At 38.4% G+C, this 18,371-nt stretch overlaps 2 protein-coding genes across 7 annotated transcripts in view; one reads left to right on the top strand and one right to left on the bottom strand.

The window, feature by feature from the left end:
- PTPRQ (protein tyrosine phosphatase, receptor type Q) overlaps positions 1–18,371 on the top strand; it is a 294,121-nt gene that overhangs the window by 239,580 nt on the left and 36,170 nt on the right. The window contains exons 33-35 of the mRNA XM_021093069.1: positions 90–163; positions 9,527–9,626; positions 11,970–12,098. Of these exons, the coding sequence (XP_020948728.1) occupies positions 90–163; positions 9,527–9,626; positions 11,970–12,098 (303 nt within the window). The remainder of the gene's footprint in view (positions 1–89; positions 164–9,526; positions 9,627–11,969; positions 12,099–18,371) is intronic.
- LOC110260827 overlaps positions 9,163–18,371 on the bottom strand; it is a 139,591-nt gene continuing 130,382 nt past the window's right edge. For 4 of the 6 annotated variants that reach the window (XR_002344358.1, XR_002344356.1, XM_021093070.1 and 1 more), the window contains 2 exons: positions 14,972–15,016; positions 14,030–14,518 (listed from right to left, as the gene is read on the bottom strand). Coding sequence is in view for 3 of the 6 variants with exons in the window: in XM_021093070.1 (XP_020948729.1) it covers positions 14,452–14,518; positions 14,972–15,016 (112 nt within the window). In the remaining 3 variants the exon portion in view is untranslated. Of the gene's footprint in view, positions 14,519–14,971; positions 15,017–18,371 lie in introns of all 6 variants that reach the window. The other 2 variants (XR_002344357.1, XM_021093071.1) reach the window with 2 other exon arrangements.

Raw genomic sequence — 18,371 nt, 5'->3', positions numbered from 1 at the left:
ACAAAAATCTTTTTCATAGCTACTTATTAAATTATTCCTAGAAAAACAGTCATATGGTATGTAAATTATTGTGTTTTTTTATTTCGTAGATTTAAATTCAGAGCCACAAACATCATGGGACAATTTACTGACTCTGATTATTCTGATCCCGTTAAGACTTTAGGTAAGACGTATTTTGTAGTTTAATTTCATTTATAATCTCAACACGCAAATCAACAGCTGTAACATTCATTAGTAAAATTATTAATCCATGGCTAATGTTCTCAAGTATAAATCCATTTCAAGGTTAATTATCCTAACTGAAGAAAAACAGTGTTTGTAATATTCTTTTAAGTAATGGATCTTCCATCTCTTAAAGTCCGGACATAGATTTCAATACAGTATTTTTTCTAGGATAATGTGAACAAACATTATACTAAGTGAATATTTATTTGGCTGTTTAATACGTAATCTTGTATGTAAAACATTACATATAAGAGCCATTTGGGGTTGTCACAATTGAGGGGGCTGAGCTAGTGGCATCTAGCGAGCAGATAGGACAGGGATGCTGCTGAATGTCCTACAGCGCATAGGCTAGTCCCTCTAGTAAGACTTATCTGGCCCATAATCAATATTACTGCAGTTCAGAAGCCCTCTTAGATGCTAATATTAATTCCATTTTATAGATAAGGAAACCAAGGCACAGATTAAGTAAGTTAAGTGGCTCTGCCAGCACAGATTTTATAACCATTACATCACAAATACAGGATTTAGACCTGGATTCAAATCTTGGCTCTACTACTTGAGAAAATAATTTAATTTCTATAAACCTGATTTTCCTTATTTGAAAAATGATGATGGTATCTGCCTTCAAAGACTTAAGTAAACCAATATAGGAAAGGAATAAAGTATAGTTAATAAAATTTCAAATGTTTCGTAAGTTTATTTTTTTAAGGGCCACATCTATGGCATATGGAGGTTCCCAGGCTAGGGTTCGAATCGGAGCCGTAGCCACCAGCCTGCACCACAGCCACAGCAATGCCAGATCCAAGCTGCGTCTGTGACCTACACCACAGCTCATGGCAACACCAGAGCCTTAGCCCACTGAGTAAGGCCAGGGATTGAACCTGCGTCCTCATGGTTACCAGTCAGATTCGTTTCCACTGAGCCATGATGAGAACTCCACATAGCTTCCTTTTGGATGGCTTATAATCAAAGATTTTTAAAATATACTACCTTAGGAGAGATTATTTCCCTATGATTTCTCTGAGGAAATCACAACTTTCTACTACCTCTGAATCAATTCTGAGTGTGTGGACGTTTGCGTGTGGTTCAGATCCGTAGTATATCATGAATGCAGTAGATTTCAGCGAGAGTTAGGGCTGGAAGAAGATAAATTCTTCCACCATTTTTAGTCAGAAAGTCTCATCTGGTTGTGGAACACTAATTGTATAAAAGCCGGATTCTTCAGCCTCCACTTAGTGAAGGAAATTTTGGATCGTGAAGAAATGAAGGGGTGCATGGCCTGCTACATTGCTGTTTCTAGAGCAATAACAAACAAATTTCTTCGGCTATGCCGTCTGCTTAATTCCATAAAATGACTGGTTTGATGAATTTTTACCCACTAATTCCATCGTGTTTAAATTGGCTGACCAGACTTGTGGCTCTGAAATTGTGTCACACATTTCTTCATTGATAGGTGAGTTTATCACACCCAGACACCACCACAGCAAAGCACATGTTTTGACGGCATCAGCGTGATTTCCTGTAGGTTACCGTGTTGAGAACCTATGTATTACCGCAGTTAAATGGTAGTGCCGACGTGTCTGTTGATGGTAGGTAAGAGACGTAGTACAGATGGATAGCTCAGAGGTCTTAGGGAGATGACATTTTGAAAATGCAACGCTGAAAAGAGGTACCTGGTTGGTCGTTGTGTGTATTCATTTCACAGCTTGCCTGCTTTTATATCATCGTTGATACGAGGACCACCTAGTCAATCAGTTATCTGAAATGCCAAGTTGAGACGTCTAGGTTAGCAGGAACGACAGAAGAGGGACAGCCACGCACCAGGAACCATGATTCCTCTGGTTTTGCCCAAGGGCTGTCCTTTGGCCAAGGACAGCCCTCACCTAGCTCTTGGCCGCAGGGAGTCCCAAGGTCTTCCTCAGTCGTGGTCTCTTCCTTCCTTCCCCACAGCCAAGGCTGCGGGTACAATGAGCAATTCTAGAAGGTGGAAGAGGTGGTTCCTCTTTTGGAATCACTGCCACCGCCCAGTCATCCAGGTGCCAGTGTTTGCGTGCCCTGGTAAAGCAGGCGTCTAAAGGGGAAGCCAGGTGTGGAATGAAGGGAAAAGCACTGGATCCTGCCGAGGGCCGAGCATGAGGGACTGGAGAAACAGACTGGACACAGTAGGTAGGATGCCGCCAGGTTGATAAGGGGGTCGTGACAAGGAAGGGTCGCCTGTATCTACGATCAGGTTTTCACAGTTTATATGTTATCCGTATACCAGTGGCCATAAGGATAGCGTTTTAGCCTCCTCCTTACAGGGGTCTTCCGTGGGCTCTCCCCTGACAGCAGCTTTTAATAGGCTTTTGCTCTGTAATGCTTACTCTGGATTGACCCTACGGAATTCTGCTATCTAGACAGTACCAAGCAGCAGTGGAGTGCAACCCGCAGTTGTGGTGAAGTGAGGTGTTCAGATTGGGAGAATGGCCTGTGGAGCAGAATTTCTCAATGACCAGCAAAATAGCCCAGTCATTGTTTTGGTTAATGGATATCACACCATCAGTTTCTCTCCTCATATCAGGTTTTTTATCTGGAGGTTGGATATTGTGGTTCTGCAGACATCAGATTCACTCTGATGAGTCAGGCACCAAAGAGCAGCCCCTAGAAAAAGGCGCTGGTCTATGACTGACATTAATAAAAGGCCATGGAGTCATACGAATTTTTAGCAAAAGAATATTGCTGGGGAGGATATAAGAGGACTCAAAGAGGAAATAAGGCTGACCATTTCTACAATGGCCAGTGGCCAGAATGGTTTCAAGGCTATGAGAAGGGGGGCAAGCAAACAGTAGAATGCATTGATTTAATATTGCTGGTGTCATTATAAGATTGTAAAGGATGTTTGAGTCCTTTTTTCTCTCAAATATGTCATATATTGAGGTATATGATAGTGTTTGCAGCAGGCTGGTGGCTTCGAGCATTCCTAACAAGCCCGCCTAACCTGTAGGTGTGTATCTCCGACTTCAGCGGAAGACGTCTAGGTCCCAGCCAGTCATCCAACCACCACTGGATGTACCCTGAGTTACACCACAGGCAGTGAGTTTCAAGCTGAGTTACCTATCAAAACAAGCTTCTGGACTGGAGCCCCTTTGCAAGGCTTTGTTTCTAAGTTAGTACAAGGCATGCACTTATAAGACAGACCATTTTGATAGGTGGTGTGCCTGTCAGAGAAATTATTATTCAGACATTAAAATTGGGGCCAAAATCATCACCATAGACTGAGGAACTAAAAGGTTAAAGTTTGGTGAAAAGGCTAAAGTACTACATGTGAGAAGGGGCCAGACAGGACTCTCCTGAATAGGGACTGATAAGGTGGGAGAGGTGTTTGCACTTAGAGATGTCATTATGGCCTGAAGGAATAAGGAGAAATGACATCTGCCATCACTTTAATCCTAAAGAAATACTTACACCTAACGTGATTTTATTTTAACTCAGGATTGAGCATTAGGGTTTTTATCAACAAAATTCACAAGAATCCTTCTTAAATTCTCTTTTTTGTTGAATCCTCCGTAGGCACATCAGTTTATAGAAACTTCTTGTAGGCAGTGTTTTCATTACAAGGTTTAATTATAGAGGATTCCTGTGATTTGAAAACCAGACACTTCTTTCTGCACCTCACAGGGCTTCATTAAAGCTGAACAAGACGAAACCTTAAACCCCAAGGCAAAGGCGCTCTGTGATTGTTTTCTTTTGTCATAACACTTCTCATTTAATTACTGTGCTAACAATGAAAAGTTTCAATATGTTCACTTGGGAACAGAAACAGGGAGTCACTATGTATTTTTTGCAGCAAAAGGATCACTCGTCCCCAAGACCCAGAGGATCAGTGGAGAGCTTTAGGATGTTAAGGAGGCAGTGGGAATGTGACGGTGAACTCATAAACTTTGCGGCCAGACAAGCATAGTTCAGGCAGTTTGGGCATATATGGAATTTATGTGACCTTGGGTTAGTTATTTAACACATTAACTTCTGCAATCTTCTTTCCAAAATGAGAATAATAATACCTACTTCATAAGCTAACTGGGAGGTTAAGTCAGATGAATGGATGGACTGATGAATATAAAATGTTACTAAGACATGAAGCATTATTTATGTGCCAAGCCTTTTATGGATATTTTTCACATAACCCCATGTATTTTTCACCACAACCCGAAAACTTGATTTCCCGAGTATCCCCAATTTATTGGTAAGAAATCTGAAGCTGGGTCTTTAAGCGACTTGCCAAAGGTTACAGAGCAAGGAAGTGGCAGCAAGAGCTTTCAGCTGCAGGCAACCTGATGCTAGGCAGTGCTGTGCTTGTAACCCCGTCCTTTGTTGCTGGAAATCAGTAAAGGCCGAAATAGCTTTCAATTCCATTACTTTCGCTGATTTGTCTGTTCCCACATACCTTCTATCATTGCTGTACCATTTGCTCTTTTCAACATTTAAAATTATCTCTAGATGGTCTCTTTTCACCTTCTCAGCTTTTCGAGGTTAACATTTACACATAAGTATGCTTTGTTTTTATAGATGAAGATGCAATAATTCTTTTTTAAAAAAACAATGAAGGCGTATAACTTCTCTCTACACCCTGGAAACCACTGCTTATTATCTACTTCTAACATTTTGCCACTTTGATGTATGAAAATAGCACTTATTTAGGGTAATTTAATTTTTATTTCTTGAATTATGAAATTGCATCACTTTTAGTAAGTTCTTTTGGAGTGTTTGAATATGCCAGATGGCTAGTACTAGGCTAAATGAAGAACTTATTATACTTAGGTTCTGTTATGAGAACTTGTTTTAAGATTAATAAGAATATTAAGAATATCTTTCATGTAATATGTGCTTATATCAAGAGCTAGACGTAGTTTATAACTCATTTAATTCACTCTTCTTAGAGATATGACTGGCATAAAAAATACATCCTTAAACTGAATTTAAATAATGATAATTTTAATCAAAAGATAATACCTATGAAAAATTAGTGTTTTTTAATTGTGACTTGCTTAACTACACTAGTACATTCTATTATGCAAATAAAGTAATTTAATTGGGCCTTTCATAGGATTTTAAGTCTAGTCAGGAAATGACTTCTACTTATTACAAAAATAACCATGTTCATATTTTCAAGAGAAAAAGTTCCATTTTCCGTGAAAGGATTTAGAGAGTGACTTCATTCTGTGCCGGTAACGCTCCGTGGGTACATGCGCAGCAGGGACTCAGAATTTGCACTTGACGATCATGGTACATTTTGTCTTTTCCTCATAGTGCCTTTGTAACTCATGTGCCCAAAGGATTACCCGTTGTTTATTAATATATTATATGTCATTTCCTCATTTCACTTAGCTAGTGCTTTGAAATGGTGATCTAATCTGAAGATTCTTTTGTGGTTTATGAAATCATTTTTTTCCCCCACTGGGTCCAAGGTCCAGTGACTCAATCCTACCTGATAAAGATGATTTTTTATTCATCCTCATGGTTCCAGTTAGGCGGCAGCTTGTGAAAATTCATAAAAGAAACCATTAATGTTTTAATGGATGAAAAAGGCATATTTACAATACTTCATGAACTACATTCTCTAGAGTTTTCTAAATTTAGCTGAAGATTCTAGATGACCATTAAACTTTGATAACTGTTAAGATTCAGCACTCATTCAAATATACCATGCAGAATAGCCATAGGAACTCTTTCATATTGTTAACCTTTCATAAACATCAATCCAGGGGAAAAAGATGACACATTAATCTCTGCATAGTTTAACAGTTAACCTATTTTGTCACTTGACTTTAATAGTCTCTACAGTAAAAATTATAAATTATATATCATACAACTTAAAACTGGTTACAATTATCATATCAAAAATAAATGATTAGTTACTTGCATATTCATATTTGATTTAATGCCTGATCTTCAACCTGAAAATTTTTTAACATCTATTTCAAAATCAATATGTGTATTTATTAGTAAATTTAGAAGATATTTATTGAGCATTTACTATATGCCTGATACTAGTCTGAGGACTTGGAATACAGTTTTGAATAAAACAAAGACTCCTGTTTTCAGGAAGCTTACATTCTGAATAGGTAATAAAAAATAATACAATAAATAAATGAATTATAGGCTATGTTAAAAGATGATAAGGGCAATGGAAAGAAAAAGTAGAACAGAGAACAGAGGATGTCGCAGGGGGAAGAGGAGAAACAAGAGAGCCATAGCTTTCAATCTTAAACAGGATCTCAGTCTGCCTGGGCTGCCATAACAAAATACCACAGACTGAGTAGCTTAAACAATTTATTTTCTCACAATTCTGGAGGTGAGAAGTCCAAGATCAGGTTCCAGTCAACTCTAGATATGCTGAGGGCTCTCTTCCTGGCTTGTGAAGGCCTCCTTCTCACTGTACCTTCTCATGGCCTTTCCTCAGTATGTGCACATGCAAGGAGAGAACTAGCTTTCTGGCGTCTCTTCCTAAAAGGACCCTAGTTCTATCAGATTTGGCCCAATCCTTATGACCTCATGTAACATTAATTTCTTCCTTGCTCCAGATACTGTCATGTTGTATTTGTGTTAGGGCTTCAACATACGAATTTGGGAGGGACACACACATTCAGTCTGTAAGAGGTAGTCCGTGTAGGCTTCAACTGAGTACGTGATGTTTGAGCAAATTCTTGAAGGTAATGAAATAGCTACCCAGGCAGATCTACAAGAGAAATGCCTTTCCAGGCACAGGAAGAAGCTGGCCATACGCCCTATGTCAAGCGTGACTCTGATGTGTCTCAAGAATAACAAAGAGACCAGTCTGGCTTCAGAGCAAGGTGGAGATTAAAAGGAAAGTCAAAGAGATAGCAGGGAACCAGAGAACAAAGGAGGAACCAGAGACCATTACAATGGCCATAGACCATTGGAAGGACTTTGGTTTTCTCTATCAGAGATGAGAAGAATTTTAAGTAGTGAGGTAATGTTTTAAAAGCATTACTCTTGTGGCTCAGTGGTTAATGAGCCCGACTAACATCCACGAGGATGCAGGTTCCAACCCTGGCCTCGCTCAGTGAGTTAAGGGTCTGGCATCGCCATGAACTGTGGTGTAGGTCACAGACGCGGCTCAGATCCCAAGTTACTGTGGCTGTGGTGTAGGCCAGCAGCTACAGCTCCAGTTTGACCCTTAGCCTGGGAACCTCCATATGCCATAGGTGTAGCCCTAAAAGACAAAAAGACAAAAATAAAATAAAAAATAGAAGCATTACTCTTGCTGCCATCTTGAAAATAGATGAAACAAGGATAAAGGTAGATACAGGACAACTTGTTGGGTGTCCATACAATGACTCATGCAAAACAGGATGGTGGCCTTGACCAGGATGCTTGCAGCAGAGATGGTGAAAAGCGAATCGAGCAGAAACTAAAGTTTTGAATAGTGTAATGAACCCTCAAATTAACCTGTTAAATATAATAATTTTTAAGTTTGCCAAATCTATTTTGTTTATTCATTTCTTTTATTTATGAAGTATTTTAAAGCAAATCATAAAAAGCACTGAATATTCTATACTGAAATACTTTACCATATTTATGTAGTAACTGCAAGTTTATTATATTGTTAAACAAAATTAATGCCAGATCCTTAATATTATGTAAAACTATGTATTTTTTAAAATCATACTGATTTTTTAATAGTTTGTTTGAAACAGGATCAAACAGGATGTTCACACATTATTTTTGATTGCTGTGTCTCTTAATCTTTCTAATCTAAAGAGACTTCTTCCTTTCCCCCACCCCCATGACGCAGACTTACTGAGGCAGCCAGATGAGCTCTTCTGCAGGGGGTCCCATATTCTGAATTTGTCTGATTGCTTTTTATTGACGTCGTTTTTTTACTCCATCCTTGACTGCCTTATAAATTCCTCTACTTTCTTGTAAATAGATGAGATCTAAGAGTGTAAGTATTTATAATCAACACTTTTGGCAGGGATACTTTACAAGTGTTGCTCCCTAGATCAAAATGCCTCCCACCAGGAGGTGGATAATATCTGGTTGTTACAATCTCAGTGATTTAAAAATTCATCAGTAAGCTTAGTGGTAGTGACTACATGATCCTTCACTGGAAAACTTTTTCCATTGTTATAACCAGCAAATAACCTGTGGGGTGTAAGTTTGACATTCCCGAAATATTCAAGTCCCTATCAACCTTCTTCCTAGTCATTTAAAGATGTATTTGTGATTGTTACCCCAATCTGTTATTTTATTAGGAATGAAAAATTAATTTCTAAATTTATTATTCTACATTTATTAAAGAGTTCTCCTCTAACAAGGAGCTCCATCTCCTTAACTAGGGAAATTCTTTTAATTCATAAAAAATAATTCATATGAGAAAGCCAGGGGAAAATGCTTAATATTCTCCCTTTAATTACAGATTTTTAGAGTGAAAAAAACTAGTTTGTCTAAAACTGGAGTTTACAAACTAGTGTTTTTTAACTCTCATTTCTTTCATTGAATAATATTAGAACTCATAGACTTTTACATACTGAACTGATTTCAGCCAATTTCAGTTTTCGTTCCGTATAAAGCTTAAATGGTTCTCTCTTTGACCAGTAGGAACCTCTTCCACGTGATCTTTTGTTCTTTCCGTACTATTAGCCTTTGATGGTTTCTTAGCCTTCTTGCTCCATTAGATGTCCCAATTTCCTTTTGTTCGTTAGTCATACTGTAGAATTACTATCTTTTCACGTTTCCCTAGTTTCTTTTAGTGAAAATTATACCTGCTTTTAAGAGAGAGCCAACAGAATTTCTTCAGAGATTTTGGATGTGTTCTATGAAAGGAAGGGAACGTCAAATACGACTTCACAGGTTTTGGTCCGAGCAACTAGAACAGCGAAGTTGCCATCAACTAAAAGGTAGAAAGATGCAGTTGAAAGGAGGGAAGACTAGACGTTCAGCTTTGCACATTTTTATTTAAAAATTCTCAGTAGACTTCTAAATAATGACGTATAACAGGCAATCGAATATACAAGTCAGGAATTCCAAAGATTACAGTTAAGTATTAATCATCATATAAATGAAAATTAAAACCATGAGCCTGCATGGGCTTACCAAGGATGTGATTTAGATAGAAAAAAAAAGGGGACCAAGGACTGAGCCCCAAAGTTAGAAGATGTAGGAAAAGAAGAGAAACCTTTGTACATTTTATTAGCATTCTTGAGAAATATACCAAGAAAATAACTTCTGTGTTTTGAGACCCAACGTAGTGTTGCATGTAATAATAATTAATGATAATGTTATATTTTTTCCTCTTCAGGTGAAGGGCTTTCAGAAAGAACTGTAGAGATTATACTTTCAGTCACGCTGTGCATCCTTTCCATCATTCTTCTTGGAACAGCTATTTTTGCGTTTGCAAGGTAAGATTTGTTTCTACTTAGATTCCTAAGATGGTTTACGGACATCATTCAGTAATGGTTAATCAGGAGACAGAAGCCATGGTGGTTACTTGAATGGAAGACATTTAATATAAAGAAGTAGAAACTGGCACAAACAGTTAACAACTAAGGTGGGTGGGGGGGGTGCTGGGGGAAACACTAAGGCATTCAGAAGCAGCAAGTGCAACAAAACGGCTGCTTTCCTTAGGCTTTGTGAGAGGGACCATAAAGGAACAAAGAACTGGAAGAACTCAGACTCCCAAGTCTGACACGGAGTGGCCCCCACGGGCGCAGGCAAAGAAACATGACAGAGGAAGGGGCTGAAACTGACCTGTAGAAGCTCCCAATCATTATCGGAGGGCAGGCAGGCTGGAACCAGGCAGTGGAAACAGCCCACCCTTGCCTGATTGTGTGGGTGGGCTGGTGCCAGCTGGAATCATTCACTGACGGAATGGACAGAGCATGAGCTCATCCACGTGGACTGTTGGGCTTCCATGATAAGTAATAATTACGCAGCACAGTCAAAGGAAGTATCTCCCTGTCCTCTTGCCTTGCAGGATCACTGTTGATAGGCTATTTTAAAAAAAGTCCAACTTGTTTATTTGATGGGCCCCATTCTCACATTTCCTTTACCAAAACGTCTCTACCACATTTTCCACGTGCCCTTTCAAATTCTCAGTATCAGGGCCTCTTAATGCCCCTGTTGTGACAGGACCTTGGGGAAATCTTAGTCATGATCCTGAAATCTCGTTTCATAAGATGGACTTCTGAGTTAAAGGAACCTTACATTCGTGAAAATAACCATTCTACTAGTTTCCCAAGTAGTCTAATAGGCGCTATTTTTATCGGAATAATGCTCTCTTGTATTTTGTATGCCAAGCGTCCTCTGTTTCATCTTGAATCTTAAATTATCGTTTGATGGATAATTTGAAGGATTTTTGAAAGACATTTTCCTTATGCCAGAGAGTATTCTCAGATTAAGCCAGAAGACTGCTGTTTCAGGCACTCTTAGAGATACAGTGTGTAAGATACGGTCCTCCTCCCTGAGGACGCGCATTCACCGTATTCATGTTCTTCCTCTCGGAATCACTTCTCGAAGGAAGTAACTCCTCTGTGGGCAGGAAATGGCTTTTCTTATTCCTACAACTTTCTTACATATGTGTCTTTAGCCAATAGCGTCTTTTCTCACCTGAATATTCCTTAGATGATCACACAGCTCTGCTTTTGTTTAGTCAACTGGAAATGTGCTTCCTCCGATTGCCTCCTCATCCTGGGATACTCAAGTCAAATCCTACTTTTTACTTTCTCTAAATACTAACAGTTACAGTCACTTAAATAACATTTTATAACTAATCAACTACTGTTATGACTTGTAATTTGAATCTTATTCCCCTTTTTTATGCTTTTCTACTTTAGATCTGGTTTTCCAACTAAAGCCAGAGAGGTTCCGTGAATGGAAAACATTTAATATAAATTCAAGTAAATGTTCTCAACTAAAGCCTTGAGAGGTTCCATTCAAGTAACCTTGAGGATAAGGGCCGCACTTTATAATTTCTGTATCATCTCCAGAAAAATAACTCATAATAAATATTGTGTTTAAAGTGCAAAAAATAAATAGCTAAATATACTTTGTAATATACTGTATTATGTCACATAAACATAAGCATGTAAAGGGCTCAAAATGAAGAGACTTTGATTCTCAGATTCATGTGATTCATTCATTTCTGAATTTGAATTTTTGACTTTCTTAGATTATAAATAGAATGTATAATTATATAGGTTACATAAAGAATATATAATTATACTTAGATATTATATACTTGACAATATTTTTGTTAAAAGGCAGTGAGATAGTTCAAAACACATTATTATGTATTTTCCTGGGTGTAACTGTGTTTCACGTATGTAAAAACAGTGGAGTCCTGCCTTTTATCTCTGGTGCTGATGGCAATGAGCTATTTCCACATTGGCATATTACCTTTTTATGACAATTCTATGGGACAGCTTAAGAGAGGAGAAACAAGCTCACAGCGTGAGTCTCATTTGCTCTATATTTTAAATGTGCCAGTGGCTCAGGCCTTGATGAGCTAATTCTCATTGCAATTTGAAACGTCAACATAACAGCATGTTAAAAACATCATAGTAGAGTATGTTCTATGGAATTAAAACAGGGAAAAGTAGTTGGATAGCTTTAAATTTGCAATATTCAGAGACGTGTTCTCAATAAAGAAACTGACTAATGTCTTTGCTTAAAAAGGAAACTAAACCTAATTTCATATGCTTTCTAAGCTATTCCCTTCATGGACTTTATTCCACTTACTTTAGAATACGACAGAAGCAGAAAGAAGGTGGGACATACTCTCCTCGCGATGCAGAAATTATTGACACTAAATTCAAGCTGGATCAGCTCATCACGGTGGCAGACCTGGAACTGAAGGACGAGAGGCTAACGCGGTGAGCACCCTGCTCTGGGCAGACAGTGGTCCAGAGGGCCTGGCGCCATGACCCTATCCTGACCTGTGCTTGTTGGAAGTGTTTGTGGGCCTCCTGTTTACCCAGGTCACAGAGATCCTCTTTCAAAGGGTGACCTCCATCTTCCACGCCCTTCTCACTGGTGTTCAGAGAATCACTCAATCTTCCTAATACTTTGAGTTCAAGATGAACCTTGGACAAAGCTTGTTCTTTTTGAGACAAATATTTGTACACATTAAACCTTTAAAATGATGTTTAATAATTTACTTCAGGTGAGAGGTTTTTTTTAACATTGGATTTTCTGGAGGTGTCCACAGTTTAAACCAGAAATTTAAGTTGTAACTGCTTGATATTGTTTATGTCTTTTTTGTAAAAGCCTTTCTTGCAGCTTATTTTAGTATAAAATCACATTCGAAGTCTAAATTGTGTTATTTACACTTCATTTTTTAAATTGCTTAAGAATTAAATGCAAAGGAAAAATTGAAAGGAAGGGTAAAAGCATGTACAACATATGTGTCATCATATGTCCTGGAAATAGCAGAGGGTTTCATTATAAAGAAAAAATCATTTTAAATTCTTTTAAAATCATTACAAATTATTCAAAATATTGGCATATTTGAAAAACCTCTATTAAGATAATTCGTCAAACTCTTAATAAAAACTATCAGGTTCTGGTAACGAGTTTAGATTCTTAGAAGATCCAATATTTTGTGATGCTTACAGGCATATGACAATTTTGACAAAGTACTTGCACAGCTGTGTTGAACTTTTAGCAGTTATTACTAACTCTGAAAATATGGCATCAAAGGTCTTAAACCTAAAAAGTAATTAATCATTTATAGTTGTCATTTGCCTAAGTTGGCCTTTACCTAACGCATTGGCTTTGAAAAAATATTTCCAGCATGTCTAAAAATAGCTAATATGTTCTGTACAGGGAAGTGTCATCTGATAAGCATGGGTCCTTCCAAATGCTACAAAATGAAAGTTATTCAGTGTTATCGGTATATTACAAAGAAATCTGGGTTGTTGCAGAGGAAAACTTACCTCTTTCTATTTAGATATTTACAGTAGTTTCTTGTTCAGATTGTTCCTATCCAAAATGGACAGTGCTTCAAGAATTATGTGTAAGATGGCTTTATGTTAACCAGTTTTATGTGGACATAGTTTTCTACATAAAAGATCAATAAGATTTGTAGGATAACCTGCCAAAGTTAAATCATATCATAGCAATAATGGAGCATTACTAGTATTAGGCTGTGCCTCCGTCCTAAAAGGGTCATCCTGCATAGTAAAAGTTTCTTCTCCTTTACCGCTGTGGGCGCACTGAATTTCAGTAGCATTCTCTCGGCTCCCTCTCCACACTCCTTTCTCAGGTCTTTGTGATGCTTCCACAGGCTTGGATCTCTGTCTCTGTCTTCTACACGTGTCAGTACACAAGATAATCTTTAGTAAGTAGACCTTTAGTAGATGTGACATAAAGCGAAAAAAGCCCATCAGTGTTGGAGAAAGTGTTCTTTTTTTCAGTTTTTTAAAGGTTTATTGAAGTACAGCTGATTTACAATGTTGTGATAATTTCCACAGTGTTGGAGAAAGTATTCTTTATCAAGGAGGTTACTCTTCTAGAGAAGCTATGATGAGGGCAGATCCCCAAAGTTCTGTGTGTTTTCCACAGCTTGCCCCCGACTCCACTTCTGAACACAGCCATTCTCAAAAAGGAGTAAGATATGCATTTTTTTAAAACAATGACTATCACGACAGCTAATGGAAAAGGTAGGTGAAGACTGCCTAGCTTATTGTTGGGTATTTATAATTCAGGGACAGCCCTATTTAATCTTGACTGCTCATTATTTATTTTCCTGCTTCCATTTTTATTTACATATGCCACTTTATTTGTAGAGGCTATAGACATGTCCTTCAAGTACACTTCAAATAATTTTATTTTTATAAATAGAAAATTAGTACATAATAACCCCAGTCATAAAAAGTTAGAAATTTATTTTCAATGCTTTTTGCTTTATCATTTGTGTGTTATGAGTCCAGTGATCATGGCTGTAAAAATTTTATTTGTAATTCCAGTGGCACAAGGTAATATGCTTTTCTTGATTTATTACAGGAATGTATTAAAAATAACAAGTGATTTGGATATATATTTTTTTCATTATAGAGCTTTATCTCCAGCTTATTATTTGCTGATGGTTTTTCATGTTAATAAAGTCAGTATACATTAGGCAGTAAGACTAGAGAAAATAGTAACAGATTCATAAGTAGCCATGTACACATATGCATGGGGTCATTCTTCGGTGCAGCTCTAAAGCTCTTCATCTGCATTTCAGGTTCAGGAACATCTATTCAAAGCCATGCAAGTGTGGTGAGGGTAGAGCCATAGAGACTGACGGTAGATTCTGTGAATGAAGAATCAAGAAGTTTGAGTTAGCTTTCAAATTGTTGAGTCACTTATTCCATATATCTTTGTTATTTACAAGAAGGAACTTATATAATGCCTTTAAATCTACCCAGTTAACATATGTCTTTCTACTTAAGGCTTAGACATGTCATTTTCCCTTCCAATCTCCCCACTTTCTTTAAGATAATTGGACTTGCAATTTTTCTCACTGTTATAGGGTGTCATGTGTCCATAACAGAAATGATAAAATAATAAATAGTTAAAATACTAATTTTAGGGAGTTATCTATTTGACCCAAAGTGGTCATTACAATGCTTGGTACTAAATCCTCTTTAAGATTAGGGTTTTATAATTAAGAAATTATTTACATCTTCCTGTATATTTATTCACATTTTAAGATTTCCCTCAGAATTTTACACACATAAATTCTCATCATTTGATTATATTCTACCTTGTTTCACAAAGGAGCTGAAGAATTCTCTTGTACTTTTTCCTCCTGAAGAAGAAAATCCAAAAATTTAGTACTCTATAATTCCATGAGAACATTCAGGGATATGCCAGGATATGTTTTAAATCCTTATTTGGAGTGATAATGACATTTTTATTTTATTTTATTTTATTTTATTTTTTTGTCTTTTTGCCTTTTCTAGGGCAGCTTCCCACGCATATGGAGGTTTCCAGGCTAGGGGGTCTAATCAGAGCCATAGCAGCTGGCCTACGCCAGACCCACAGTAACGTGGGATCTGAGCCACATCTGCAACCTACACCACAGCTCACGGCAATGCCGGATCCTTAACCCACTGAGCAAGGCCAGGGATCGATCCCGCAACCTCATGGTTCCTAGTCGGATTCGTTAACCACTGCGCCACGACGGGAACGCCTACATTATTTTATTATGCACATTTTCTATGTAAGTTTATACAACACAAGCTATATTTCTTAGGAAGATTATTTAATATTTGGGCTCATTTATTCCATATTCGCCAGATTAGAAAATAAGCCTTCAGAGTTCCCGTCATGGCTCAGTGGTTAACAAATCTGACTAGGAACCACAAGGCTGTGGGTTCGATCCCTGGCCTCAGTGGGTTAAGAATCTGGTGTTGCCATGAGCTGTGGTGTAGGTCACAGATGTGGCTCGGATCCAGCATTGCTGTAGCTCTGGCGTAGGCTGGCAGCTACAACTCCGATTAGACCCCTACCCTGGGAATCTCCATATGCTGTGTGCTGTGGTGTGGCCCTAGAAAAGACAGAAAGACCAAAAAAAAAAAAAAAAAAAAAAAAAGAAAGAAAGAAAGAAAGAAAAAGAAAAGGAAAAGAAGCCTTGGCTTTTTTTTTATTTGATAAACAAATGAATAAAGCAACATTTTGTGATGGCTCCTTCAAAACACAGCCATTAACATACAGAAGTGAGAAAGGTTTCTGGGAGGAAATATTAACAAGATGAGCATAAACAGGCAGATAAAATGTAGACTTGTCTCTTTAAAATTGCTGAGCCTACATCATTGAAAAATAAGAAATAAAAAAAAAAAATACCTAAAGACAAATGAAAATGAAAACACAATGACTCAAAAGCTATGGGATATAGCACAAGCAGCTCTAAGAAGGAAGATTATAGCAATCTAAGTTTACATCAGGAAAAAAGAAAAATTTCAAATAAACAACCTAACCATATACCTGAATCAACTAGAGAAAGAAGAAGAGAAAAAAACCAAAGTTGGTACAAAGAAAGAAATCATAAAGATCAGAGCAGGAACAAATGAGATAGATAGAGATGAAGAAAACAATAGCAAAGAGCAGTGAAATTAAAAGCTGGTTCACTGAAAAGATCAGCAAAACTGATAAGACTTTAGCCAGACCCCTCAAGAAAAAAAGGAAGAGGGCTCAAATTAATATTAGAAATGAAAAATTAGTTACAACTGACACCACTGAAATATAAAGCACCGTAAAAGACTACTATAAGCAACTATATGTCAATAAAATGGAAGTAGAAGAAACAGGCAAATTCTTAGAAAACTGCCATCTCCCAATACTGAACCAGGAAAAAAAGAGGACATATGAACAGACCAATCACAAGTACTCAAATCAAAACTGTGATTTAAAACTTCTACAGAGAAGAGGGAGAAGATGGCGGAGGAATAGAACATGAAGCTCACCTACTCCCACAAATACATCAAAAATATATCTACATGTGGAATGATTCACACAGAAAATTTGCTGAATGCTGGCAAAAGACCTCAGGATTCTGACAGAGCAAGAAAATTTTCATGTAACTGGGTAGGATAAAAGAAAGAAGAAAAAACGTAAAGAGAGAAGATGAAAAAGGAAGCAGGATCAGATCTGTGTCCCTAGGATGGAGCTGGGAAAGAATAAAAGTTCCTGCTCCCTGGGAAGTACCCCCACCAGTGGGGAGAGCAGCTGGGGTGGAGGAGGAGCTTTAGAGTCTCAGAGGAGAGCACGGCAATCTGTTTCAAGCAATTAAAATGGAAACATCCTGCACAAGCAGTTAGTGCTACTGCCCTGCACTTCCCAGCCAGAGATGACTGCTGCTGCAGACAGGGGTTGGGAACTAAAGCTTGGGCTTTGGGGATCAGATTCAGGGAGAGATCTGGGGCCTGCTATGTGGGAAAAAACGGGTTGGCCATGTGAAAACAGGATGGAGCGACTAGAGTCTAGGACGATCCCATTTGAGGGCCTACGCTGAGGAAGCCTGGATGAGCCTGGAGAACTGGCACCACTGTTTGGGGGTGCTGGAGGGAACTGGCAGGATCTACCACTACCGTCTTGTTCCCCAGCAGGATACCAGCTGCTCCAGCTCCAGGAGCCATAGTGTTAGCAGCTGCTGCCTGGCAAGGGGAGGAGTAGCTGCCACCTCCATTGCAGCTGCAGAGAGTGGCCCCAGTGAACCACCTGGCAAAGGGAACTTCTGTGCAGATGGTACCCATCCTAATGGCTACAAAGAGTGGTCCTGCGAGAGACCTGGCAAAGGGAGAGACCACAGGAGCAGCTGCTGACATCACCAGCTACCGGGAGTGGTCCTGAGAGCCACCTGATAACAGGAGTTTCAGAAGCCACTGCCACCACCCCACCCCACTCCAGGAGCAGTCCTATGAACTCTGGACCACCTCTCTCGCAGCTACCTGGCTCCAGGAGAGGCAGTGTGACAGTGCTGCTCCGATCACATGCTCTGGGTACAGGTAAGCCGCCACAACCCCCAAGAACTCCAGAACTGGGTACCAGCCACCTTATCTACAGACCTACTATCAAAAGGACCACAAACATAGAAAGTTAGACAATATGAGATGACAAAGAAATATGTTTCAGAAAAAGGAGCAAGATAAAAGCCCACAAAAACAACCAAATGAAGAGACAGGCAATCTGCCTGAAAAAGAATTCAGAGTGATGACAGTAAAGATAATCCAAGATCTCAGAAAAAGGATGGAGACACAGAACAAGAAGTTACAAGAAATGTTTAATCAAGAGCTAGAAGATTTAAAGACCAAGCAAACTAAGATTAATACCAGAATATCTAAAAGGAAAAAAATAAACTAGAAGGAATCAAAAGCATGATAACAGGCAGAAGAATGAATAAGTGAGTGTAATACAGAGTGGTGGAGATCACTGCCACATAAGAGAATAAAGAAACAATACTGAAAAGAATTGAGGACTGTCTAAGAGACCTCTGGGACAACGTTAACCACACCAACATTCACATCACAGGAGTACCAAAAGGAGGAGAGAGAGAGAGAAAGGGCCAGAGGAAATATGTGAAGAGATTATAGCCCCAAACTTTCATAATCTGGAAAGGGAAACACTCATTCAAGTTGTGGAAGCACAGAGAATCCCATACAGGA

Source organism: Sus scrofa, chromosome 5, assembly GCF_000003025.6.
Source record: "Sus scrofa isolate TJ Tabasco breed Duroc chromosome 5, Sscrofa11.1, whole genome shotgun sequence".
Classification (NCBI taxonomy): Eukaryota; Metazoa; Chordata; class Mammalia; order Artiodactyla; family Suidae; genus Sus; species Sus scrofa.
This window is presented reverse-complemented; position numbering and strand designations above follow the sequence as displayed.